We start from the raw sequence: 13,609 nt of genomic DNA, 5'->3' as shown, positions 1-13,609 counted from the left end.
ACAGAAGAAGGAACAAATTCGTTGTGTTTTTAATCACATGGTTATGTTCAGACAGGACAACCCAAGTCACATGACACCATACAACATCTTGATTGGCTGCACACAAACTAAGGTGATTGGAAGAGAGAAGACTTGTGAGGAAAGTACATAAACAAATCAATAAGACTAACTTTTCAACTATTTGTGAAGTCAGAAACTAATTGCAATACTTAATTGAATAGAAAAAAAATACCATTGTGACACCGGACTGACTGTGACTGCCAACAAGTCCAACATTAGACCCGCAATTTGTGACTTTGTAACAAGCAACTCATTTTTAGAATTTTTTTGAGAAAGAAACAACTCATAATATTATGAGATTAAGTCATATTTTTTTCAACAAAAGTAGTAATCTTTACAAACAGTCATAATCCTTTGTGAAAAAAAAAACATTTTTTTCCAAGACATGATATGAATGTCAAAATTTTACGAGGGAAGGAAGTCCTGTACGAACTTTATCCTCATACTATGACACCTTTGATTCTAGAAAAAAAAAACTGGATTTTATTCCTTCATGTCAAATTTACTTGATGATCCATAATCTGATCAGAGCTCTTAATTGGCCTAAAACTAAGGTAGGGAGGAGTAACAGGCTTGTGTTTATTTTATTGGCGCACCTTTCCTCATATGTAGGTATGCAATTTAAAAAAAAAATGATATGAAATATGATTTTATTGCAAATTATTTTGCGGATTCTGGCTACGGCGTTTGCACTAAGGTGTGAGGACCCCAGTTTGAGAGCCACTGAACTGAATGACAGAAATGCCGGCCAAGGTTCCCCGATGTATGGTGGCAGTGAGTAAGTAAATAAATAAATAAATTAAATAAATAAATAAATAAATAAATGGCTTGTTTGAGGTTAGGCAAGGTAGACTGAGATTCTGGTGGGCTGACGTCAAACTGCGAGGGGGCTGTGATTGTTCAGCGAGTTTGCGTGTGAAGTGGGGCAAAAACTGGGAGTGGTCAGAGTCACGATTGCAGTGCGGTGACGTTCGCGGCCTTGCGCGCCTGCGCCGTGCGTCTACTTGTTGTCGATTCGTAGCTTGAAGGACACGCGGCCGGCAAATTTGTCCCGCTCGCTGCCGGGAGCGAGCGTGTTGGAGGTGATTTTGCACTCGACGTCGATGTCGGTGTTGAGAGAGGCGTTCAGGAACTTGACGGCCACCAGCGGCTGAGTGTAGTTCACCTGACACACACACACACACACGAAGCACAACATGAAGACTGTATGTGCAAATATTTCAACTACTGTATTGTATATCGTGTTCACCAGAGATGCTGATTATGAAATGTATTCATGCGCGTGGATCGCTGCAGACGCGTTTTGCTTGTCAAACTATGAACCCATCGAGAGGATGAAAAAATGCTGCAATGTTATTGGCCAGCTAGCTTTAGAATTCGAAACGCGATTGGTTCAAGAAACAGTTCCGTTGCCAATATAGTTGAAGTTACAAGGGCCAGCGCTACTGATTCTGGGCAGATTAGCTTGCCATGGCAACACAGAAGCTGAAATCTGATTGGACATGTAAAAATAGAGAAACAAAGGTCACAAAATGAAGAGATTGATGGGAATACATTCAAACAATTTCCTGGAACAAATATTGAAACTCATGTCGTGAATGTAAGTCAGTGCTTCTGATAGTTTTGGGCCAGCAGAGACAACCAACTTAACTACCGTAGTATGCAAGAAGGTAGAATGTAAACTTGAGTCACCTGAGCTTTCTTGCCATAATAAGGGTAATACATGAGGTTGAAGGTTCCATTTGGAGGATAATAAGCCAGTGGTCCCATCTTATCGCTGTCTTCCCTCTGCGCACACACATGGATGCCATTTGATTAGTCAAACCGAAAACAACCGTTTGCGAGCCCTCCGTTAAACATTTGGGGTGCTTCTGAGAAAGACTTCCGCCACGGCTAAAGAGAGTCCTAGTAAGCTCGGCGAGGCTCTACTCGTCTTACCAACTCGTCTTCTCCCACTTTGTACAACTGAGGAAGAGAAGAGGGTGACACGCCGTGGACACAAAGAGACCGACAAATGAGCAGACCGACAGACGTGCAGACAGACAGATGTGCAGAGAGACAGGCCTACTTTGGCTGCACAGGTGACAAAAGGAGACTGTCCATCCTTTCCCGGAAACATCCCGATCACCTGCAGGTTGACAGAAAGGACCTTGTTAGGGTGGATGCTCATCCGAAAGGGAAGTATTAGTGGTTGTCTACTTTTGAATTGCTTGAATGCAAACACAGCGCTACCTCGATTTACGAGTTGATTTCGTTCCATGAGCAAGATCGTGCTGTAAGCTCTCAAATCAATTGTGACCCATCAAAATGAACTGAAATGCCGTTAATCCGTTTCAGCAACAAACACTTCAGCACTGTGTCTACTGTTGCTCATTTGCGTGAAACGGGGGTCGCGCAGCAAAAACTGCTCTTAAAAATAACAATTACAAAAAAATTCATGAAATGAGGAATGTGCTACTCAATCTAATGAAATGATAGGTGACTAACCCACTGTAGCTAGACGTAAGACAAGTGTACGGAAACGATACCGTCCACACTCGGTTTTTGTATTCAGGCTTGACCACTCCCACCCAGGAATACAATTTTAACAGCAAGTTATGATACATAACATAACATAAATAACATTTTTAAGGACAGTGAAATGTTCTTACGCAAAGGGGGGTCACACAAAGTTACTGAGGCACCAGGGAACTGTTTTAAATTATGAAAACAAAAATGTGCCGGTGTGTTTCACAAACTGATACTGTTGGTCAATCCCTGTGTGGGTAAATTGTTATTTTTACAAATCATTAACCAAACTGAAGTCTGGGAATCATTTACAAAATATGCGGGGGAGGGGGGGTCCCTAAAAATACACCGGCAATACAGTATGTGTCCAAGATGAACTAGGGTAGGTCCCAGCTCCCCTAATAAAGGGGATGTACACAGAAGGCCCAAGAGCACCCCCTAGTGGCCTGCTTGTGTAATGACAGGCAAATACGACTTGCAAGGTCAACCAAATGTGGAGAATGCGTGTGCACAGACAACCATTAACAAGGTTTCGACATACCCGGTTGAGTTTGATCAGCACACAGGGTTGCCCTTGGCTGTAACCATAGAAACGATCGGGTGACCCTGAGCATTCCTCCAACATAGACCTATTGAACTGACAGGAGCGCTTGGGATTATTCCTCACCTGCAGACAGACAGATAGAGGGGTGAGACGGGTGCAGACAGCTGGGTGTGAGACGGATGGGTTTACCTCTCCACTGTCCTCCTGGATGAAGTACTGGTCTGGAAGACAGTTGTCATTCATCTGAACTTGCTGGGCGTCGTCGTACGCTGCGGACAGACAGGAAAAGGGACCTGAACTCAGGGGCGGAGCTATGGGTGGGCCCGGGTGTGCACAGGCCCACCCAGATTGACAGAGTGCCCACCAAGTGAGATTGATGAAAAAAATAAAAAATAAATTACGTTATTTTTCAATTTGCACTTTGTTGTGTTTTTAACGCACCACAAAATAAAATAAAATAATAAAATAAAAAACGCTACGTGAAATGGCGTTCTACGCATGACATTGGCGTTTGTGTTGGAAATTTGCCTCATTTGGCATTATAAAGGAAGCGACGACGTCTTACGGGTCAAAAACGAATCCAGATTCTGCACGAAGCCTTCCCAGCTTTTCGTCTCAGACAGGGAATAGGTGAGCTCCAGCTGATTGCCCTTCGGACGAATCATCATCCCTGAAAGACGGCAACAACATCGACTCAGCCAATCACAGGCTGGACCTCATCAACCAATCGCAAACCTGGGGTGGCGAGGCGGTCCTGCCAGGTGGGTTTGTAGTCGTCCAGCGTCAGCAACATGATGTACATGGTCAGAGTGAACATCCCGGCCAGGAACAGGTAGAAGACCAGGTAGAAAAGCAGGATCAGACCTAGAGAGGGGGTGGGACACGCTCATTATTTGGGTCCGGGGTAGCAGTCTCCCCTCCCCCGTCATGCTCTCAATGTCTATAATCCTCTTGTGTTGTTAAACCCCGCCCCCCGCCGATGACCCAATTCAGAATGAATGGAGGGGGAGGGTGTTGTTGTTTTTTTCACTTATTGACACTTTTGAGCCAGCAACAGACCCGAGTCCTAAAATCCTCTTATCGCAGAAATCCAATGTCGAATTACCTCCGATACTTTCCCGCCCCCGCGTCTTCTCTGGCCTTTCACTCCAGGACCACAAAAGTCATCGGGAAAACCCTGAAGGGGACTTCAAGAGGAACCCTGTGGGTACCCACGCGGCTGCAGACTCGCAGGTCTCGTGCAGACTTAAATTCGTTAAAAGTGTTGCTGGGTGCGTAAGATTAACGCGTTTGGACTAACAGGATTGCCGAAATCCTCGCACTGATCTCACATGACAGAACTGGACCGGGTCCAGACCGACAAGTAAAAGGCTTTTATTTTCACTTTCATTCCCTGCATGCTTTAATACATAGGTGTCAAACTCCGGTCCTTGAGGATGATCCGCTCACCTCGGTGATCAGCTCAGCTTGATCATTTGAATCAGGTGTGTGTGGAGGAGGGAAACATTTAAAACATGCAGGACAGCAGCCCTCGAGGACCAGAGTTTGACACCTTATGCTTTAAAGCGGAAGTCAACGCAAACATATTTTTTTCAAGAATATGTTTTATGCAAGCCCACTAGTTGAAACAGGGCATTCTGATAAATATTGCGTTTGTGGAATAAGTGTTAATCCACTCGTTTTTAGCCATCTCCGGGGGGGGGGGGCATTTTGTCTTCTGTCGACTGAAAATGACATCACAACTGCTCACAACGACCAATCACGGCTCAGATTCAGAGAACAGGTCAGCTGTGATTGGTCGTTGTAAGCAGTTGTGATGTCATTTTCAGTCGACAGAAGACAAAATGGCCGCCACCAGAGATGACTAAAAACAAGTGCATTTTGCTACTTAATTTATATTCCACAAACGCAAAATCAATCAGAATGCTGTGTTTCAACTGGTGGGCCTGCTGGGAACATATTCTTGAAAAAAATTCTTGGGTTGACTTCTGCTTTAAGAGAATTCAGCAAACCTAGACCAACCTCTAATAGGTGATAATCCGTGATATAAGACTTAGAAAAATACTTTCGTCCATATGACACGATTTAAACACGTCCACGTTTGAGGAAAACACATTTGTGAGCATTCACACAAAATTACAGGCTTGAAATATATAGAAAACCAAAACCCGATACATAACGTCGTAGGTAAAGTACAATATCTGCCTTATAGGGGAAGTCAACCCAAACATATTTTTTTCAATAATATATGCCTACTAGTTGAAACAAGGCATTCTGATAAATATTGCGTTAATGGAATAAGAGTTAATCCACCCGTTTTTGTCACTTCTGTCGACTGAAAATGACATCACAGTTGCTCAGGGCTTAGGTAACGACCAATCACAGCTCACCTGTTTTCTGAAGCTGAGCCATGATTGGTCGTTATCTGAGCCCTAAGCAACTGTGATGTCATTTTCAGTCGACAGAAGTGACACAATGGCCGCCCCCAGAGATGCCTAAAAACGGGTGGATTTTGCTACTTAATTCATATTCCACAAACACAATATTAATCAGAATGCTGTGTTTCAACCAGTGGGCTTGTATTGAACATATTCTTGAAAAAAATGTGTTTTGGTTGACTTCCACTTTAAAGAGGCGGGGCCAGGTTGGATGGCATGTGAGTGTCTGAGCGTGAGCTGTGGCCTCCAGCAGCGCCTTTGTGAATGTGCTCACTGTGTTTAAACTGTTCTGACGGCATCTCAGATAGCAACGACGGATGAATATTAATATCAATTTAAATTCATTTCTACTAACCAGGTTATGAATATTTAGTTTGAAATATGAAAACTCTAAATCACTCCCATTTAAGTGTATGCACAGCAGTTATGTGACAGACGCACTTCAAGAGGACCGGTCCTCGGAGGTATGGAAAATGTTTCAACAGATTACAATCCACTCAACTGCGTCCCGGCAAATAATCCTGATTAAAGTACACACACACTTACATGCACACGCAGATTTCCCCCCTCCGAGATGCGTTTGTTCATCTGTGTGTGTTTGTGTGCGTGTCCTTCAGCCTCCATCAAGGCCAAAGTGCCGCTGTATTGGTGCATGCTGGGATGTATGACATCATCACAGGGGGTTATGCAAAGAGTGGATGTCCTTATGTTTTATGTGTGTGTGCGTGTGTGCTGCAAGAACAAAAAAATAAGGTAACACGAGATCCACCAGGGGGCAGCTTCCACATCGCTGGACATTCATAAATAAATAAATAAATAAATAAATAAATAAATAAATATGACACCCAGCATCCAGAAGCACATATTCAGTTAACTGATTGTAAAAAAAAAAAAAAAAAAAAAAAAAAAAAAAAAAAAGACAATTTCTCCAACGCGTCATGAATATTACATTTACGAGATCACGCAAGATGCAATTTCAAGCCAAGCATCACTTTTTCTTTTTCGGCACGCTATTTAGTGTGCGCGTGCGCGCGCGCGCGACTCACCCCAGCTGGCCGCGGTTCGACCCAGCAGTTCGTGCGTGCGCGGGTTCCAGAAGAACTCACGCCACTCGCCCGAGCCCTTGCTCTCCTCCTGCTTGGCGGCGGACATGATGAAGAGAAGGAGGAGGAGGAAGAGGAGGAGGATGAAGGCCTGGCGAAAGGACAGACAAGGCGAGAGTCGAGCGACGGTGAAGATGGCGATGGCGGAGGTGAGGAAGGATGCTCTGCGAGGAGGAAACGGCTGTGGTAGGGACGGGATGGCGTCACTTGCTGCGCACCTCCCCGCGTGACGTCACAGACGCCGCTCTCTGCGCGTGCGCCCAACGCTACGTCACGTACGTGCATATTGCGGGAGGGGGACAGAAAACACTTCAATGACATATTCTCTCCATGGCCGGCATTTTACACAACATGGACATGACACGACATGACGTATTATGATGGTGACCCGTTGCTATTAGTGGCACACTTGCGCACTGCTGTATTGTATTTACTATTTTTGTATAGAATGAATGGTTTCTATAACTGCGGCGTGACAGTTGTGGGAAAGAGGTCGATTAAGATGGATAAGTTCCCACTGATAAGTGCCAAATGAATAAATCATCAAGGGGGAAATGGTATGCCCAAGTACTCCCAAGATGCACTCTTCCATATTGAATTCAGTCCATTTCATTTAGTCGGTCAAACTAAACGGCTTAGTTAATTAATGTACAGCAAACCCATGGATACTTGATTTTTTTTTTTTGTAGGACTGAACTATATAATTGGCTGAAAAACGCAACTATCTGTGTATTTTGGGGCTTTCTGTAACATTCTAAGGCGCATGACAGCCAACAGCATGTCAAGGCGGGAATTACAAAAGAGCGAGGAGGACAGAGAAATTGTTGAGAACTGGGGGTTCATTGCTGGTGAGGCCACTTCAACGCTCACTTCTCTCGGGTACGCGACGGGGAGGCGATGCCAGCTGAGGGATGAAGGTGGTAAACATCTCAAGAGGATGCAGAGAAAGGTCCAGATTATTATTAGCGCTGGTGAACAGCTGTAAACGGCTAGATGCTCAACATAAGCTACAGGAAGTGCCCAAATGAAGATCCTTGAGATCCTTTTTCTTTTTACTTTGTACGACATTAACATTGTCTGGACTTTATTTCTGAGCAATACGACATTTTCACCAAACAAAATATTTTTGAAGTGACCCCAAACCCTCTGGAATGGTCGTGTGTATTTCACGGATTCAAAAATATTAAAATGGCTAATAGGAAAGTAGTAATTGGTATTTTGATGGGTTGCAAAGTGGCAACAAAAACTGTGTCCTTGCACTTTTGGTGCATTTTTTCGAGGTCAAATAATCTATAAACCGTTTATTCTCAAGGAAAATGTCAAATGAGTTTGAAATTATGTTTAAGTGTGTGTAAATGTTAACATTTTTTTGGAGGGGCCATTTATTACTCCTGAATTTTCACTAGTCACGTCAGCACTTGGTTACCAACCCGCAGGAATAGCGAAAGTTCACTCTACATCATCAATGCTCATTGATGGCAGTAGCCTTCATAACCATGTGACCAGGACAACGGTGTGAAAAGAGCCTTTTAAGGGTCTTTAGAACTGGAAACCAAGCTCAACAGAGATCAGACTAGCCAGGAATAGAGTCAGTAGTAGATACGTCCAGAATGTGGACTGCTTAAATTTAAATTTGGTTCACCTTAATTCATGATTTTAGGGGCTCATCCTGATATTTAACACAAAAGTACGATATCTCAAATTTTTTGGAAGTAGTATTGTTACAGGTTGGCGGTGGTGGCGGGATCGAGTTTGGTACCACCTGCAAATGACATTTTTGCTGTGAAAGATCTTGATCATCACAATCGTCGTGCTGTTGCTTCAACAAACCTCAATATTGTGCTGGTAGTTGCCTCTGCAGCGCAGCTCCTTCAGCAGCAGGTAACGTTCCTTGGAGTCAGTAGGCAGGATGCTGCAGCTGCCAGAACTTCCTTTTCATCGGCGTGTTTCCTGAGCAGGTGGCGAGCAACCTTAACTTGTGGCCGGCGACAGAACACGCAGTAATGTTCCTCATCCCACTGCCGCTTGCCGCCAATCAACGTCTTCTTCGCCGTCACACCCGCCTTCTCCGCTTGGCCTCGTCTCTTGCCCTTCTGAAGTCGTCTCTTTTGCTTTGTTCTCTGGCCTTGCTTGCCCGCGGCAGCAGCAGCTCGCTGGTGGGGACCAGGGCCACCTGGCTTTGGGATTTATTTACTTGGACAGGTGCTGCAGTCAGCCACGGCAACCTCGGCGTTGTTCGTAGCTGTCGCCATGGAAACAAAGGCCCCTCTAACCAGAGGGAGCAGCTAGTTCAAGTATAGTGGAATGTTCAAAATGAGATCAAGCCATATGCTTGAGATACTTTATCTATGGTTCTGTTGTCAGGTTTATTTTTTTGCGCAATAGTGTTGCCACAATGACATTTCTCTTCTGTTTCCTCGCTTCACACTCCATCCAACAATGCAACACAAACTAAGAGAATTTTTTTGTTTTTTAAAGCAATGGTTATTGTTTAAATTTCTAAAAATGCCCATGTCACAAGAGACAGCAATCATGTGAGATAAGAGACAACAACGATTTAAGATTATCTGTCACTATAAAACCCACAAAGACAGATAAAATACGTTAACTTCTCAGTTCAACTGTGGTGAAACAATAACTAAGCTTCATGTTGTTTAATTAAGAAGACAATTATGAAGTAGACCGGTTTTGGAACCGGAAAAAACAACGTGATTGAAAATGCGTTGGTCCAGTTAACTAACACAAGTGTAGGTACTGAATACAAAGTTACAAAAGTTGGGATATATGATGTGAGTGAGCAAGATTATATGACTTGATTTGTATGATCGTTTTGGGATTGCCATTTAGGATTTGCACAGGAAGACAGATGCGCTAATCTCTATTTATGCCAGCATTATTACAGTGCTTGACATCTTAATTGCTTTTGTAATATTTTTTTTAATTGTAAAGAGACGTTGGAGACACCGTATATAACAAGAGGAGGACATGTATGAAGTAGAAATTGTCTGTAAACGCAGCCTGTATTTTTCCATCTTTACCTATTTGGCGTCATTTAACGAACACAATAATGACAATGAGATGAATGTTGGTTAAATTCGCAAACACACGAATCAACAGCAGCTTCGTCCCGCCCTTGCCTTCCTTCTTCTTCGCAGTCTTCTATGGCTTGTGTGTGCTGAAATTATTAACAGCATTATCTCGCTCGCCACCTGCTGCTTAAGAAGCGAACTACGCGTGAAACGTCACTTTTGTTGACCAACTTACCAACTTTTCTTCCAATCTGCTATACAATGTATTGATTTTAAATGTACGACAATAGATTCGACAGGGAAAAATACAAATAAATAATGAATGAACAATAACATCACAGTCTAAAAAGTTACATTTGGACTTCGAACAGACCAATATTGAACCAATCGTACGCCACACCCACATGAATACGCTCCACACGGTGCTGTGATTGGCGGTCGCCATACAGCCCACGCACGCATATGCGCGTGGTCGAAAGCGACTGGTGGTGTTTACAAAGTTTGGCCGTGCAAAGTTTCCGCGAGAATATCTGACAGACCTCCGACGAGATTGTGTCTGCGCGACTCCCCCCGAGGCCATCCCCCATGCAGATCCGCTTTGCCCCGCTCAACGTCCCGCTGAGGCGAAGACTGCAGACCGTCGCCGTGCTGCAGTGGATCTTCTCTTTCCTGGGTCTAGGTAAAGGGGAGCTTGCTAATATTTATTCTCGCGAGATTTCTTCAACGTTGTCGGTATATTGGAAGAATATTAATGTGAGTAAGTAAAGGCAAGTTTAAAACACATCAGCCGTACACAAGTATATCAAAAAAATACTAAATACACAAGTGTATTTTTGTATTCCCATAGCAGCAACATGATGTTTTTAAATCATGTTATTTGGGGGGGAGCAAAAAAAAAAAAAGATCACTAACTGTCTACTCTGGACATGTCTTCCTGCCAACCTACCCATCTGTCCCTCAGCCCAATGCTGCCTGGCTGCCTTCATCCTCCTGTCTTTCTCCGCCTGGTGGACAGCGGCGCTGCTCTACGCCGGCTGGTTGTGGCTGGACTGGGACACACCCAACCGCGGAGGTCGCAGGTGTCAGTGGATCCGGCGCTGGAGCGTGTGGGAACATTTCCGCGACTACTTTCCCATAAAGGTGTCTCCACTTACATGACCAAGTCACGAGTGTGTCACGCAAAATGGACTTGACGAGTCTCGTCTATCTTCAGCTGGTGAAAACTGTCGACCTGGACCCTGGCAAGAATTACATATTTGGATTCCATCCGCATGGTGAGACTCTCGCCTGTTTGCCCACCTGACACCTCGCCTGTCTCACTCGTCCCCCGTGTCGTTCGCCCAGGCGTGCTGGCCACCGGGGCGTTTTGTAACTTCTGCACCGAGTCCACGGGTTTCACCGGTCTCTTTCCTGGACTCAAGTCTCATCTGCTGATGCTGCCCTTGTGGTTCCGAGTGCCGTTCTTCAGAGATTACATCATGTGTGGCGGTAAACGCCTTTCTGTCTCACTGACTGACTGACTGTCTGTCCCCAAATGAATATAGAGACATGTTGAGAAGACTTTTACAGCCTTGTACTTTGCAGGGACACAACTTGTAGGGGCTTTTAAGGAACATTAAGAAACTAGTACGGACACTGAGAGACTTGCAGAAACTCGTGGAGACACAGAGACTTGAAGTAACTAACAGGAGCATTACTTGTAGGGACGTGTGGGGACGTTAAGAGACTCTTAGTGACTTTTAACTTCCAAGAACATGACTTGTAGGGACATATGAAGCTGTGACCATTGGAGGCCACGTGCTGAGGTTCTGACTAGGGGCGGGCGATATATAACGTCATCGATATTATCGTCAATGTTGCTTTCACGATGTGCAATTTTACATTGAGTATTCATACTGCCTCGAAAGGGAAAGACAAACGAGTCCGTTGATGGCCGCAAAGTAGGAGGAAGTGAAGAAATCCTCATTCGGAAAATCAAGCGTGCATAGACTGCAAAGGAGGAGGAAGTGATAAACCTTCATTCTGCGAATCAGCGGGCAGGATCCAGTCACGTAACTCTGTGATGGCAGCCAGGCAAACGTTTTTCATACATGGAGGAGTGTCCCGTCCCAGCGGGTAAAATAATAGCCTGGCGCAAGTCCACGTCGGTGGTCCGTAAGTGATTTGGGGTCGACAAAACTGACGTCGGTGGGAATAACATTGTTAGATGTGCCAAAACGGTCACCGTGAAGAACAATTCTGTTCCACCATGAACAATGTGGATTACGAGGAAAACTTTATGACTCCGCGGGCATGGTAAAGATATCTTAGTGAACACACGCCCTCAGAAAACCCTCGCAGTTGAGCAAACACACACACTGTGCTTTAGGCGAGCAAGTAAAACGTGACAGCCAGGATGTTCCATATTTGCTCGTTTTTTTTTTTTAAAAAACGTCAGATTTTTTTTTTATTTGTATTTTATTTATTTATTTATTTATTTATTTTTTAAGCCCATATCGCCCACCCCTACTTTTGACTAGTTTGAAACCCAGACAAGGAAAACAATGTGGCACCTGTGTGTCTCTCAGGTCTGGTATCAAGCTCCAAGTCCAGCCTTTCCTACCTGCTGAGTCGTCCTCAAGGAGGAAACGTCGCCGTCATTGCAGTGGGCGCAGCTCCAGAGGCGCTGGATGCTCGCCCAGGAGCTTTGACGCTACAGGTGCGAACATGTATCTAAAATGTTTGTTTCTTCGTTTTGGGCCAATGAACGTTCTCATAATGGGATTAGGGACATGGAATTAAAATGTGCGTTTGTCCGTCTTAATAAAGTTTCTTCTTCTTTCAGCTACGGAAAAGGAAGGGCTTCATCAAACTGGCACTGAGACACGGGTGTGTGACTTGGGAATGAGGGTCAGGAGGAGGTGGGCGGGGCTAGCGCAAGAACATTGACCTGCTTGCTTTTGTTTTTTTTTCTTCTTGTGTGTTTGTGCGTCTGGGCAGAGCTCAACTGGTGCCCGTCTTCTCGTTTGGAGAAAACGAGCTGTTTGATCAGATTCAGAACCCGACCGGTTCTCCTCTCCGGACACTGCAGGTAAGTTTAGTTGCCATAGTTACACTCGGAAGGTCATGAACATGAAGAAACTTGGGACATGGAAATACTTGTCGGCACTTTTATCACCATGCAGAGTCTTGTTAGGACATGAAGAGACTTATAGGAACTACTGTAGTTGGAATGTGAAGACACTTGTAGAACAAGGCAATGACTTGTGGAGAGAATGGAGACTTGTAGGAAATTTTAGGGATATGACTTCTCAAGACAGAGACTTGTAAGAACCTGTAGGGACCTGACTTGTAGCGACATGAAGAGACTTGGAGCAACTTGTAAGTACATGAGTTTGGAAGGGTAATGACTAGTGGGGACATGAAGAGGCTTGTCGCCTTGCAGGAGCATGAAAAAACTTGTAGTAACTTGATATGTAGAGTCTTGTAGGGACATGAAGTCTGTTGTTCTGTGACAGGACCGGCTGCAAAGCATTATGGGAATAGCACTGCCTCTAATCAACGGCAGAGGAGTCTTTCAGTACAGCTTTGGGCTGATGCCACACAGGAAAGCAATACTCACAGTTGGTACGATCCATCCATACACGTCAAGCCCACGCCGGGGGTCTGCGTCCGTTTCTCTACGCCACTCAGCAGTGTGTCTGTTTGCAGTGGGGAAGCCAATCCAGGTCGCAACCAGTGCGAGTCCGAGCAGCGAGGATATCGACGCTCTTCATAAAGTTTACCTGGAGCATCTGAGCGAACTGTTTGAGCGGCACAAACACGAATGTGGTCTGCAGGAGCACCAACACCTGACCTTCACCTGACCTTATTGCACTTTTTTCTCTTTGTCCAGTAAAAATGATACACACAAATGCATGATTGACATGATATGAATCTACATTTTTG

General features: G+C 44.6%; 2 protein-coding genes across 4 annotated transcripts; one reads left to right on the top strand and one right to left on the bottom strand.

Moving 5' to 3' along the window:
• Positions 1-6: 6 nt before the first annotated feature.
• atp1b2a (ATPase Na+/K+ transporting subunit beta 2a) lies at positions 7-6,883 on the bottom strand. 2 transcript variants are annotated; one of them, XM_086056460.1, is made up of 9 exons: positions 6,597-6,874; positions 3,848-3,976; positions 3,678-3,782; positions 3,302-3,381; positions 3,110-3,235; positions 2,129-2,188; positions 1,999-2,025; positions 1,753-1,848; positions 7-1,225 (listed from the first exon to the last, which is right to left on the bottom strand). In XM_086056460.1, the coding sequence occupies exons 1-9, from the start codon at positions 6,700-6,702 to the stop codon at positions 1,061-1,063; spliced, it is 894 nt and encodes a 297-aa protein (XP_085912586.1). In that variant the 5' UTR covers positions 6,703-6,874; the 3' UTR covers positions 7-1,060. The 2 variants fall into 2 exon arrangements, with proteins under 2 accessions (XP_085912586.1, XP_085912576.1); XM_086056450.1 differs by lacking the exon at positions 1,999-2,025 and having other exon boundaries at positions 6,597-6,883.
• On the top strand, positions 6,615-13,575 carry mogat3a (monoacylglycerol O-acyltransferase 3a). Of its 2 annotated transcripts, XM_086056423.1 has the most exons (10): positions 6,615-8,534; positions 8,612-10,361; positions 10,644-10,822; positions 10,896-10,956; positions 11,027-11,170; positions 12,250-12,380; positions 12,507-12,550; positions 12,662-12,752; positions 13,180-13,288; positions 13,373-13,575. In XM_086056423.1, the coding sequence occupies exons 2-10, from the start codon at positions 10,268-10,270 to the stop codon at positions 13,525-13,527; spliced, it is 1,008 nt and encodes a 335-aa protein (XP_085912549.1). In that variant the 5' UTR covers positions 6,615-8,534; positions 8,612-10,267; the 3' UTR covers positions 13,528-13,575. The 2 variants fall into 2 exon arrangements, with proteins under 2 accessions (XP_085912549.1, XP_085912542.1); XM_086056416.1 differs by having other exon boundaries at positions 6,615-10,361.
• The last annotated feature ends 34 nt before the right edge of the window (positions 13,576-13,609 follow it).

This window comes from Filicampus tigris, chromosome 2 (genome assembly GCF_054856515.1).
Source record: "Filicampus tigris isolate MCC_2025a chromosome 2, RoL_Ftig_1.0, whole genome shotgun sequence".
Taxonomy (NCBI): Eukaryota; Metazoa; Chordata; class Actinopteri; order Syngnathiformes; family Syngnathidae; genus Filicampus; species Filicampus tigris.
The sequence above is the reverse complement of the archived record's forward strand: the minus strand, read 5'-3'. Positions and strand labels throughout refer to the sequence as shown.